At 40.9% G+C, this 13,242-nt stretch overlaps 1 protein-coding gene across 1 annotated transcript; it reads right to left on the bottom strand.

The window, feature by feature from the left end:
- Positions 1-1,665: 1,665 nt before the first annotated feature.
- Positions 1,666-11,633, bottom strand: leo1 (LEO1 homolog, Paf1/RNA polymerase II complex component). The gene is made up of 14 exons (XM_072380893.1): positions 11,539-11,633; positions 10,354-10,502; positions 8,887-9,176; positions 8,015-8,223; positions 7,642-7,746; positions 7,458-7,552; positions 7,125-7,273; positions 6,855-6,939; positions 6,643-6,737; positions 6,420-6,554; positions 4,886-5,021; positions 2,431-2,623; positions 2,239-2,336; positions 1,666-1,965 (listed from the first exon to the last, which is right to left on the bottom strand). The coding sequence occupies exons 1-14, from the start codon at positions 11,594-11,596 to the stop codon at positions 1,852-1,854; spliced, it is 1,911 nt and encodes a 636-aa protein (XP_072236994.1). The 5' UTR covers positions 11,597-11,633; the 3' UTR covers positions 1,666-1,851.
- Positions 11,634-13,242: the final 1,609 nt, after the last annotated feature.

Raw genomic sequence — 13,242 nt, forward strand, 5'->3', positions numbered from 1 at the left:
CCTGAAGGGTTGTTATCTATCTGTGTGAACCCAGTTAAATGCCTTTGTGTGCAACACCGTGCGTCATTCTGGCAGATGAACTTGAATCAGTAACTAATACTGTTGTCCTCACAGTCTCCTCTTATTGTGTGGCTCAGAGGGGATCAAGTCTCAATACCTCACCTCATGTAACCTCATTTGTGTTCTAACAGCTGGAGCACTGACGTAGATAACTGGAACTAAGACTTTGTGATGATCCCGCTATGGCTCCAGGCCACACTGAATGGTATATAATGTTCAAACTAATGAGTGCATATTATCATCTCATGATTGCAGATTATTGTGAAAGGACTTTCTCCCATAGAGGACACTGCTCTTCAACAGCTTGAAATGCTATTTGTAATCCAGACTTTTCCTCTTTTACTTAAAGACATCAGCATGAAACAAAGTTGCATAACTCGTGGCTGTGCAGGTTTTTTAATTACATGGTACAAATGGATAATTTTTATCTTCACTCTCCATGGCATATGAAATCCTGAGATCAGCAGCTTACCGTTATTCTGCCATGTAAAATATCAGTGACAGTGTTAAAACACAGACTTTTCTATTTGTTTGATCATTGGATTGTGTGAGTTTGCAATGAGCTCTGAAGAAGTCTTCGACTATCTTTGCAGTTACTATGGACCCATAGTGTAAACACATGTCATTTTACGGGTCAGTTAACCCTTAAAATAATTAACCTGTATCTAAAGGGTGGTTTATTTATCTATATTTCTAAATAAAGTGGGGGGAATGTATATGCAAAATTAGAATGTTTCCTTGTCATGTGCTCCATAAATCTGACTGACACAGAGGGTTGAATCTAAGCAATGACTGTCCGTACCTCACCACTGCTATACTGGCTGTTACTTGTCTTGTATGAGTCCATATAATAGATGAAAACATGTACATCTAAAAGCACACATGTATTTTGTGTGGGATTTTTAGAACTTGTGCTGTGTATAGTCTGATTTAAAGATAAATGCATCAACCCAGAAACACAATAGAGTAGGAAGACTATGATAATCTAGCACTATTTAATCAACATGAAGTGTCCTCAAGTGCCAGATTTTCAGTAGACAAGGACTTGTTGTGAAAGTATAGTTTAGAAAAAGCAGTTACCATTGTCAACATGAGTGTAAATGCGTCTACACCAGTTATTTTTGCTGGGTTTAATCCTCAGATGTGCTCCTTCTCTCTCTTCTTCCTCTGGCTTGGCAGGAAGGCTGCGGAGCATCTTTTTTCACTACTACAGGTCCTCGGTTTCAATTCCCAAAACCTCTAATCTCTTGCCTTTCCAGTCAGGTGAGATTTGCTGTCTCTTTCACCCCCCACCCCCACCCCCCACCAACTGCACTCTCCGGCTCTTTCCTCGAGGGCATTTTTCATAACAATGAGCTGCAAAAACAAACTCGTAAAACGGTGACTTGCTTGGTTACATCTGTGAGTGATACTGTAGAATTTGCACCTTTCCATTCTCCTTCAACCTAATTTAATCTTAACTGAACCATTCATTCCTCATTAGTGTTCTGTTATTGTTTGGAAACTGAACTAAACATGATGTTTTATAATCTCACAACAATTGTGTGATTCATACATGATTCATAATGTAAAAAAAAGAGAAAAGAAAAAAAACAGGGTCCTAGATAAGCTCCGGTTACATAAGACAACCATTTATTTCTCACCTCTGCTGTACACAAATAAACAAGCAAACACACAATCACCCACACACAGGTCATAAGAAAAATATACAAAACAAAATATGGCTGTTTATATGCCATGTGGGCTCAGCACTGATAATACAGTGGAATGATAAAAAAAAAAAAAGGTCAATTATTCATCGTCCTCTTCCTCCTCCTCTTCGTCGCTGATGACATATTTCTTTGCCTTTTTGGTGGCCATTTCTTCATCGTCCTCTGCCTTTCTCTTGCCTGAACCTTCGCCCTCCTGTGCGCAACAAAGGAGAAGTTAGATGATGTCGTGTTGACAGCAGCAAACATTCTGGAAACTCCTTCAAGATTTCCAGTTTGTCAAACACAGCAGCACATTTTCTGCCTTGAGCACAAACAGTCAGAGCATATGTAAATCCTTGCCTCTGGAGTGACTAGTACTTCCTGTCCTGTTCAATTCACATTAGGATAGTGTGAGAAGTTGGCTTTTTAACCTCCACTGTCCAGCCTCACACTGCCCCCTGTCTGTCCACCAGAGCACTGCACTTACCTCATCGCTGTCTAACTTTTTGGCCTTCATCAGCCTCTGGGCTTTATCATCATCCGAGCCTTCGTCGCTATCTGATGAGTAGATCCTAGCTCGCTCCTCTGGAATGGGGATGGAAAAAATAAAATTGGTCATGAGACATTGGAAATGTTGAAAAAAAAAAAAGTGTGCTGTAAATGTAGAACATCCAGTCACCTCTCAGGCCGCCTCCTCCCTTGTATTTGCTCTTGATGGCTGCCAAGCTGATGGCCTCCTCACCCTCCTCCTCATCATCATAGCGGTCGGGCTCCAGGTAGCTGCTGCTCAAGCCCCTCTGATGCTGCTTCTCCCTCATCCTCCTCTGCTGGGACTCTCTGCGGATAGAAGCTCGCAGACGCTCCTCCTCTTTCTGCCAAGAGAGACACCAGTTGGAATTATTTCGAGCTCAGAGCTTCAGTAATTATGCCTGATATAAGCTCTGACATGCTGTTTTGATATTTTCATACAGGCACATTTTAGAGGAAAGGTTCAGCGCTTCTTTTTCAGGCTGCAAATACATTTTCAACCATTAGCAAATACTGCATTCTATCAAAGGAGATATATTTCCAAATAGTTCTACAGGTGTTTATCAGATTTCCTTAATTTATACATTTGTGTCAGATATTTTTTACATGAAGTACTAAATCATAACCCTGTGCTAGTCAAATTGTCATTGATTTAATATGAATTTATCAAAAGTCATTGTATGGATTTGATTAGTTGACACTCAACTAATGAGTTGAGAAAATTTTGTTTTCTTATTCACAGTTAGGTTTGTTGATAGTGCAGCCACTGATACACTCTTTAACCTTTCATCAACAACATGGTCTAAAGACTAAAATACTCTAATTTGAGGCTGCTCAGTTTGAAATTTAAGGATAAGTTCAAGAATTAAAGCTCTTAAGATATGTAATATCCTTTTTCTGGGGCTCAAATTTAGCTGGACAATCTACTCAAAAGCTGTTTCATGGCCAGAGTGTCGCTTATTCTTTTGTTATAAATTTAACAGGTAAAACGTCTGGAGTTGATTTCAGCTTCCATTTGCATTTGAAAACTGATGAGATGCAACTAACAACATTCAGTCAAAAGAGCATTAAACACAAAGTGAAACAGGTCACTCCTGGGCTGCAAAACAAACAGTTTATCAAAGAGACAACATGAACATTAGGACTGGCCAGATTAACAGTCCCAAGAAAGAAACAAATGCCAACACAAAAAGGCCAGCAGACAACTGATGGCTGCAGGACCGAGACATTTTAAGCATGCAGCATTTTCTGTAAAGACTTAGAAACAGTGTGATGGCACAGGCAGATGCATCTTCCAGCAACACAGGACGACTTGTGGTAATCAAATATGTGATAGCAGACAGAGTCTGCCCAGATTCATTCAAATGTTAACTGGGCTGTACGTCACAATACAGACGGGCCATCAACATTCTATTAGAGCAACCCGGGAGCTTTTGAGTGTGGAATCCAGCCTCCCAGTCTTTATCTCGACAACACACTGCACTCGTTGCACCTCAGAAGTGGAAAGTTAGATCTATTTTGCTTGTTTGTTTTGCTGTTAACAGCAATGTCTCACCAAGAATTCTATAGTTCCCCTAATGCTTTGGTAGACCAAACACACTGAATTAGTTGTGGAGTTACTTCCTAAAACTGGCTCCTATGAACAGACATGTAAAGAGAAGAGAGCTGCAGTGCCGTAATCCTGTGGCATGATGACCAAAGGCATCACAGATATGCCATTAGGACCTCAGGAAATGGTGTCAAATGTACGTAAATAAAGCCTGACAGATCTCTATTACGCACTAGATTAAGCTGAGTCCGTTTTTAAAGCCCATTTTCATTAAATAATTGTAAATTTAACAGGTTCGACAAACACAAAATTCCGACCTAACCATATGTTATTTGCTGCACGTTGTTGTTTTGTTTCCCTTTTTACATTTTTCCAATCAACACCCTTGAGTAGTCCCCACCTTGCTGTAACATTTCAGTTCCCCACAGAGACTAATAAAGTGCTCTATCAATATTACATAAATATCCCAAGGACAAAAGGATATAAAGGAGAAAGGGAAATTGTTTTCTTCAATATTTGCCCCTCCCTCCACCCTTCAGATTTGGCTGCCTATCAGAAAGTGTTTGTTGGCCAAAGCCCTTCTCAGGCATCCCCTCGCCTTGTATAAGCTGTACTTTTGCAAAAGAAAAAAAAACGCTGCTTTACTGGCTCTATGCAACTGTAATTAAGCTCTTTACCGAAAAACAAACAACTGGCAAGAGTGACGTGTAGTGTTGATTATTAAGAACTTTGTAACTTTCAGAGTTTATGGCTCCGACCACATCAGCTGCCCCACATTACACAACTTCAGGAGGTACATGCCCTCTAAGGTGGGCGCAGTAAAATTATAAAGGATGCTATCAGTAGTCCTTGTTTGGGTTGACAGCAATCCAAAACACCGTTTCCATTTCACTGACAACTGCTTGCCCTCATTACGTAAGCATGTTAGTTTGTGCCTTTATGTAACCGGGCATGATGCTCGTCAACAACTGACCTCAAGCAAACAAAGCATTTTTGGACAGGGTGGAGGAGAGACAAACAGAACAGCACAGATACAAAGAGAGCCAGTGAAAATTACTTTGATCATTTCGTTGCGATGCGACTCAGGATCTCTTCCAGCCATGGGAAGTATTCTGATCTTTTGTGTTTTGGAGCAGCGATCGGCCAGAGAAAGGGTCATCTTCCTGTGGGTGGCGCTGTCTGTGGAGTGCGGCCTGGAAATGGAAAAGAAGCACACAGTGAATGTCAGCATTATTAATGACCTTTTCCTAAATATATATTCCATCAAGAAGAAATGAACGGTAAGAATAAAAACAATGTGTAACCATTAATCAAAAGTGGTGTTTTTGGTCAAACCGTGAATAAAATGCTCTGTATGCTCTTTGCACACAGGACAAAAGAAAGAAAACTGCCAACATTTTCATTCTCCTCGGCTGACATTTCAGTGAGTGCACTAAGCCCAAAGAATCTGCTTTCATAGTTGCTTAAAATCCTGCTGGAGGTCACTATGGTATGGATGTTGATTTTGATATTCTCAGAAATGTGGATACATGTGATGTTTGCACTCTAGATTCCTATTGGATTTACAATGACGTTTCAGGAAAGAAAGAGTAAGACTAGAGATGCAGCTCCATAAATTTTCATGTTATTTTCTAGTGTCTTCGTGATGAACAGGAGATTTGTTCACTCCTGGACATCAACCAATAATGGCTTTGAACAAAAAAAAAAAAAGGAGATACAAGGTTTCCACCCAAGAGCTACTGCATATTTAAGTCATAGCTTATCGGCGCAAAAAAAAGATGTCCTCACTGACTGGCCCCTGTTGCTTAAATTGCACAGACAAAAGTCTCGCTCAGCGCCGCATCAGTGTGTGCTGACACACACAAACAGGTGTGGCTCTGTATCTACCCGACAGGCGAATCAGTTTAACGCAGACTCCACCTCTGTGCTTTCACATAGGACACAGTGTGCAACAAAGGCCCATCAGTCCTGCCTTGAAACAAACTGTGTGAAAAGTGCTTTAGACTTTTCTTTACAAAGAGAAGGCCTGGAAACCCAAAAACTAAGCCTAAAGCCTGGTTCCATCTCCCTCAAAGGCTTCTGTTGCATTAATTCTTTATTTAAAGCTCCTTTTAAGCTGTAACCTCATCATTTCTACTCTGAGCAGCCCCTAATCTTAATTCTGTGCTCAGATGATAATACTCAATCGGAACAAACTGTAATGTTCTGTCTGGGAGCCTGGAGGGCTGTTGTTCATTCAGGCAGGTTTGGACACTGTTCTATGAGACTTAAAACATTCAGGTGGACTTGGGGGCACTAAGAGGCTTACACAGTTCTTACAGGGAGAAACCTGGGAAACTTGTACAAGGTGATCCAGCGACTTAGAGCAAAAAGAACACTTCTGAATGGAGCCTGAATCAAGCGTTTTATTGTTGTTGTTTGGTATTACAGGTAGCCTGGGGCTTGCTGTGCATGTTCAGCTGTCAGGGAGCCAGACAGGAGGAGGACTATCCCTAGCAAACGTGTAAGCCTAAATAAATGTGTCTCTGTGTGGGGGTCTGTTCCAAACCGCAGCCTATCATCAAAACAACAACAGCATGTTCGTGCATTACCTGAATGTGAGCTTGGTTTTGAACACAGCCTGCCCCTGCAGTCCAGTACCCTGTCGGATGAACAGGTGGTTGTGGTCTCCTTGGAGAGGAGCTTTGTAAACATCAAACACCTCGTTCCCCAGATGGAGCGACATGCTGCGACAAGAAAGGGAAGTTTAAAAGCACGCCACATGCAGAGCACATCAAGTCACAACCCCAGAATCAAGCCTGATGTCATACACACCTGCCATCAGACCATTTGACAATACGTGCATTGCTCTCCCGTGTTTCAATTCCCTCCTCATCTCTCTTGACCCTCCACCGGATTGTGTTTTCCACCTGTTTGAGGAAAGAACAAACTCTGATGACATCTGATGACAAAAAAAACCCCAAAAACAGTTAACTGTTGTTAACTGACGGTGCGTTTATTCTAGGCCAAACAAGGCAACCACATGCCTTCAGTTTAAGCCTGGTCCGTCCCTCCTCATCCAGCATTTCTTCATCCTCAAATTCATCCTCATAGTACTGGGGATCAAAGGGTCTATAAAGAAAGAGTCAGTAAAAATCTAAATAAATACACTAGTTACAGGGAAGTTTTTATGCTCATTAACATCCACCCTCCATTAACATTCCCTTGTCTCTTCCATTTTTTGTAGTTTCTGAACTTCAGAGATCATTATATTGTATGTTATATATTCTATGTTTCTACAGTGCTCGGGTTCTGACCTGGGCTCCACAGACAGGAAGTTAGGCAGCTTAACAAAATAAAGGTCAGCTCCCAGATCTGTGCTGACTTTTGGTATCTCTACTTCGATACGAGTTTCGGGCGCAGGTTCCTCTTCCGCATGGTCCCCCTCCATCCCATCTTCGCCATCCTGGACAAATAAAAATAGAGATCGTTAAATTAAAAAACACTGAAGGATTTAAAGACCTGCGGTATTGGGTATCAGCTCAATAAGGCTTAGCGAGAGGCTCTGGGAAAAGGAGATTCCTTGAAAAAAAGGAGGCGACGATGATCAATGTAGTAAAGACACAGAGAGCAAGAGGACAGGCAGATACCAGGGGCTGTCCTGGGGTTGGAGGCTTCTCTGCATCGCTGTCTGAAGAGATGTCGTCAGCTTCTCCAAACAGATCGTCTGCTGCGGTCTTCTTTGCTGCGTGAATAGTGTGAAAACAAAGCCTTCTTTGAAGCACACGGAAGCAATTAAAATGTCACACACAACAGAAGCAAAACGCTACTTACTGTTTGATGTTTCCCCATCACTGTCTGAGTCTGAATCGGAGGCGGCCTTCGCTTTGGTTTTTTGCCTGATGAAATCATCTTCACTGTCGCTGCCCTTTGCCGACTCTGAAAAATAACACCGCAGCGGGTGATTAAAACAGTGCAGCTTCCATATAACGGTATGCTTCAAGTTAAAAGTGATACGCATGAGTGCATATCACAGAGGAGAAGATGGCTCATTAGTTAATCTGCCATTAACCCCAGAGCTCGGGATGAAATGTGCACATATAGCACTAATCCGTAAAAGTTTTATGTTTAAAGATTAATCGTGAGCCTCATGATCCAGTCCATGTGCGGCATTCCTTCCATCCTTAACGGCACACCGTGGGAGTACCTGCTTCTCTGTTCCTCTGCCCCTCATCATCAGAGTTCTCCCTATCTTCATCAGAATAGTGGCGCTTCTCCTCTTCATCTTCTGACTGGTCGCTTTTAGCTCCTCCAACCCACTTGTCATCATCCGATTGATTCTCCCTGCCAGAACCTTCCACGTCAGAGTGAGGGGTGCCCAGCCCTGACTGTGGAGTCCCAGGATCGCTGCGCACACTGGGTTAAAAAAAAAAAAACACAAAACAAATACACAGACGGAAATAAATGAAGAATATCTGGTTCTATAAGAAGAAGAAAACCATATTACACAAATTAATGTTTAGGTTAGCTTTTAAACAACTTATACTTGATATTTTAACAGCCGATCTTTAGGTCAAACCTCAAATATATTAGTTGTTTTCAAAAACTCTCACGTATCCATCAGGCATAGCATTAAAACACCTGGCCAAATTTGTTTAAGGTCCCCCCCTTGCCTCCCTAAAAATATATCCTGTGCTGTCGGGTAATGACCATGTTAGCAGAAGATACTTACAGTCCTGGTTTAGTGGGGACCTCTAGGGAGCGGTGCTGTTTTTACCGCCCATTACACTCTGAGGCATTTAAAGGTCAGTTCAACTGAAATCATTCCTGTCCAAATAGCCTCCATCTGAATGCCAGAACCTGTTAAAGTCTTTATGTTTAAGTTCTTCCAACACATCAACTAATATCTTACGAAATCTTTGTGATGAGATGGTTGACGGCATTCATTTCACCTGTCAGCAATATCTGGCTTTGCACAAGTAAACCCCTCCTATTGTTGCTGTTTTTTTTCACCCTTTTCCATGGGATTTGAATAAAAACAGCGCATCTTGTAACTGAAGCATCCCACTACAGTCATACCTTCTGTCTGAACGAACACTGCCCCTCTCAGAACGCGGGCTTCCAGCACCGGACATCCCACTGCCTGCCGGGCTTCCCACATCCGACCGGTGGCCCCCATCATCCTCGTCATCATCGTCGTCTCGCTGGTCGTGGTCTGATCCGCTGTGCTGCTCTGCATCAGAGTGATCGTTTTCCCCCTGGTCCGAGTGCATGCTGGCGTCTGACTGGTTCCCCGACCTTTCGGACTGGTTGTCACTGCCGCTGTGTGGACTTCGCTGCTCGTCCTCACTGTCGTCGCCAAACAGCTCCTGTTTGGCAGAAGGAAAAGTAAGAAAGTTTAGAACAAAATCATTACCACACAAACACCAAAACAATGCTGCAATTACAGACACAAGTCATCTTGGCTATTTTCTGCAAGCTGCTCAGTGTTTTGAGAGAATAGGTTTAGTTCCACTGAACGGATGAACTGTTCCAAAAGACTTTCCAACATCAGCCCCAAACCCTTCAAACATACATGAAGTGCTCTTTGATGGCAGCAACTTTACCCATTAATATTTTGCTTTCTTTTAATGAATTGGTTCATCCTCGCTGTCTCCAAACTACAGTTTGAAAGACAGTCCAGTATCTTGTAAATGTTCTCTCTCTTTCATCTGAAATGATTTATGAATGCCTTTAAAAACGCCTTGCAGTATGAGAGCAGTATTGTCTGTAGACACTCACCTTCGAAGCTGTTAAATCACTTAACAAGACAAAAACAAACATCAATTATGAAAAGACAGCCGAGAGTCAACATTTAAGGTATCTGTTTAGAGGAATGCTCTCAAACGCCAAATGCTGCTCTGCATGTTAAAAGTGGGTGTTTGTGAACCCGTGACACGGACTAAACAGTAGGTGGGCTGTAAACGTTGAGGTGTATCAATAGTTTTGGAGGCAACTTTAAAAGCTAAAATGGATCTAGATTGAGGTTTAACTGATCATTTAGTACAGCAACAGGCACTTTTACCATCTCTGTGATCTCAGTACATCTGTTGTTTGGCCGTTTACAGTTTTTTGATCACTTTGCACCTGATGGCACATGTTGCTTTGCAGTTCCATTTTTCTGCTTACACATCATGTAAAAACTGAACTCATCATTATTTGTTGTTTATCACGTTGTTCTTGATTAAGATAATATATTCAATGTGTAAACATGGATCACAGGACGTGAGTCTATATGTTCTGGGGTCTTTGCGTCATTGGGCAGATTTCCATCCTAACATAATAACAGATGATAGGAATATTCATTCATTTCTTGCCTGTACAGCCCAAAGACATGGCACTCATTTAAAGAGCTGAAGCAGCTTCAACTCACATAGTGACATCAGAGCAATTAATTTGATCTAATTAAACTCGAAGGCTGACTGGGTGATTCTTGGGTTATGATCATCCCAGCAGGCAGGATGTGACGGACTGATGTTTGCTGGATCTAAAAACAAATAGACCAACCTTATTTATGCTGGGCTTCCCCGTCTCCTGGCCTTCATCGTCGTCATCTTCATCCCGTTCCCTTTCACTGTCGCTGCCACTGCCCGACGCGTTGCTGGCTGACCGAGGTCTCTCCTGCTCCGAGTCTGAACCGGAGCCAGAGCCAGACTCTGCAAAGGAGCAGAGGAGACTGTTTCTCTCACACAACACAGGTGGCATTCAGTGCCTTTCGAAAAGCTACGACCCGGGATTTATCAACAAATGCTTCAGTATATGGCGTTAAGCTCAGCGGCTGGATTCCAGTTCTACAGCTGTGCATCCTTGTTTGTTGTAGACCATGCACGAAAGCAGGATTTCTGTCGAGTGGAAATGTCTGCTGGTGTGTATAACCAACTGTTTACCGCTACCCAAGCACTCTTTTATAATATTCCTATCATACATGTCTATATGCATGTACAGATGCCATTACAATTTCGATATATTGTGTATTTCTAATAATATCAGCTTTTTTAAATAAATCTGGGTCAGCCAGAAGCAAATTCTCTCACATAACGTTTAAATATCGTATCAATTAACTATTTAAAAATAAATAAATAAAAAATATAAATAAAATCAACATATCCATGCAAATAAAGGTATTACCCATCGTGCATGCTGCATTCTGTGTTGTATACGAGCCGAAACGTGAAACGTGTCAAATAAAACATTTTCACTTGACTTAAACATCTTGGGCTTTGTTCTCATTTCAAAATGACTATTTACAGGTTAAACTGAAAGATGTGCAGCAGCACAACGTTAATGCTTCACATCTGGATGATCAGAGCCTGGAGCAGACTGCGATACTGTGAATGACCGTTATTCCAGTTAAGTTCTAAGCCACTTCCAGCTTAGGGACTTTGCATTAGTTCACACAAAGAATGACTTTCATCTATTTCTAATTTGTCAACGCAGACCTAAATGTTTAGCCGATTAACTACAGGAGAGAAGATATTTTCCTCTGTCGAAGCGGGCGTTTAAAACATGATCAAAATAACGGCTATTTTTAAATTGTCTTTATCGTTTCAATGCAACATTCTGGTGTCTCTTCTACCGATCGTCTCTCGGGAAAATCCACTTCCTGTTTTGCTCCATAGAAAAAACAAGAAAGTCCAAATAAGCAAACTTTATAATCGATCAGGGAAATCTGCGGCTGTAAGACCTCATTACCTCTCTGATCATTGTCGCTGTCTCCATCACTCCCGAACAACTCGTCCATGTCCGCCATTTCTTCCAAACTGTTGTAAAAGGTGATCTGCAGGAAGTGGTCACCCGGCTTAAGCAAAGTTTTTGCTTCCGGGTCAAGTTCCTGGATATATACTGAGCCACATTAGCCACCAGGGGGCGGTATACGACACGATAAAGTTTCTGTACGTTTATGCAAATTGAACCTTTCCCATTTACAGATTGTTTTATCTCTTAATTATTTAAGGGAGTTCACTACAGTTGAAGAGGGTACAGTTTGTAACAGATAACAGTGGAACGTGAGCTGTTAGATACTTGTATTATCTTTGTTTGGCCATTCAAAATGAGCTCTTGTGTATCTACCTGCAGAGATGAGATTTGAAGTTTAGACGTCACATAGTTTTTACGCTGTGTCCACGTACAGACTCGAAGGTTTTTGCATAAGTGGATGGTGACACATCAATCAGTCCATAAATCATCAGTCCATAAATCAAATAATACTGTCAACAGCCAGAGATAAGGAAGAATAAGTTGTTGCCATGTTTTTAGGAATTAAATATTGTGCTTAATTGGTTATGAATGAACAAATCCATGTGAAAAAATCTCTATTATATAAGTAGGAATAAAGGTATAAAGTTGTTTGTGCATAGTGAAAGTGATGTGGAGATTTCTGGTTCAGATTATGAACCAGTGACATTTTTAACAAATACATGTACTCACTAATATGGTTCCATTTGATTATTTGTTGTAACTCAGTAATTCTTTGTACTGCAAGTTTTCTGAAATGCATCAATTATATGATAAATTAGTATAATCAACATAATCATTTATGTTAACATGTGATAATGATGTATTATCTAGATTAATGTTTACTGATCTATATAAGTGTCTAATAGACTAAATAAACATCTGGATATGCGTCTTATATGTTTTCTTTCTGTACGTATCAAATATATGTTATAGAAGCAGAATAGCTCAAATAGCTCACTCATTTCTGAGTGGCTTTACCTGATATGACCGTTTCTAAGTACCCAAGGACTCATTTTGTTTTCTGTTGACAACACTTGGTTCTGACAACAATTTCAATGGCTTTCTCTTGCTCGTCATTAGTTATATGATACATGTATAATATGTCTTTTTGTGAATCAGAACCAGCTGTGTAATGTTATACTCTGATCAACAGTAGGAATCATATGTGAAAAATTACATAAGAAATTAGTCCATGAACGATTTGTCAAAGAGAGAGATACAAGAGTCTCACACAGTTAGTTGCCAGATAGTCTTTATTTACTAATCTTATCAGTATCTTATGCTATGTTCTTAATTTGTTTAGTTAAAAAAGATCATCTAAATGTACATGCTTGTCTGGTAAACAACAAATTAAAAAATGCACTTGCATGGTCCTTCTCTAAGCTCATTTCTATGTCTTTTAGCTGATCACCACCACTCGTCTGATTTGTGTGTTTTAAATCAGCACTAACGTGTCCTCTCAAAGTTTCTGTGATACCAGCAAGGGATCTTGTTACAGTACACATTTGTTTGAACTGCAGAGGGGGGAACACGTGAAATTCTATATCCACTATTGTGTATCACGATGCAGTAGGAAAGAGAGATTAACTCTCCCTGATTGTTACAGTTGAAGAGAAATGTAAGGCACAAATAAATCCATGTATTTGTAAGAAAGACAGA

This window comes from Leuresthes tenuis, unplaced genomic scaffold, assembly GCF_036924035.1.
Source record: "Leuresthes tenuis unplaced genomic scaffold, fLeuTen1.0.hap1 SCAF_2, whole genome shotgun sequence".
In the NCBI taxonomy this organism is placed as follows: domain Eukaryota; kingdom Metazoa; phylum Chordata; class Actinopteri; order Atheriniformes; family Atherinopsidae; genus Leuresthes; species Leuresthes tenuis.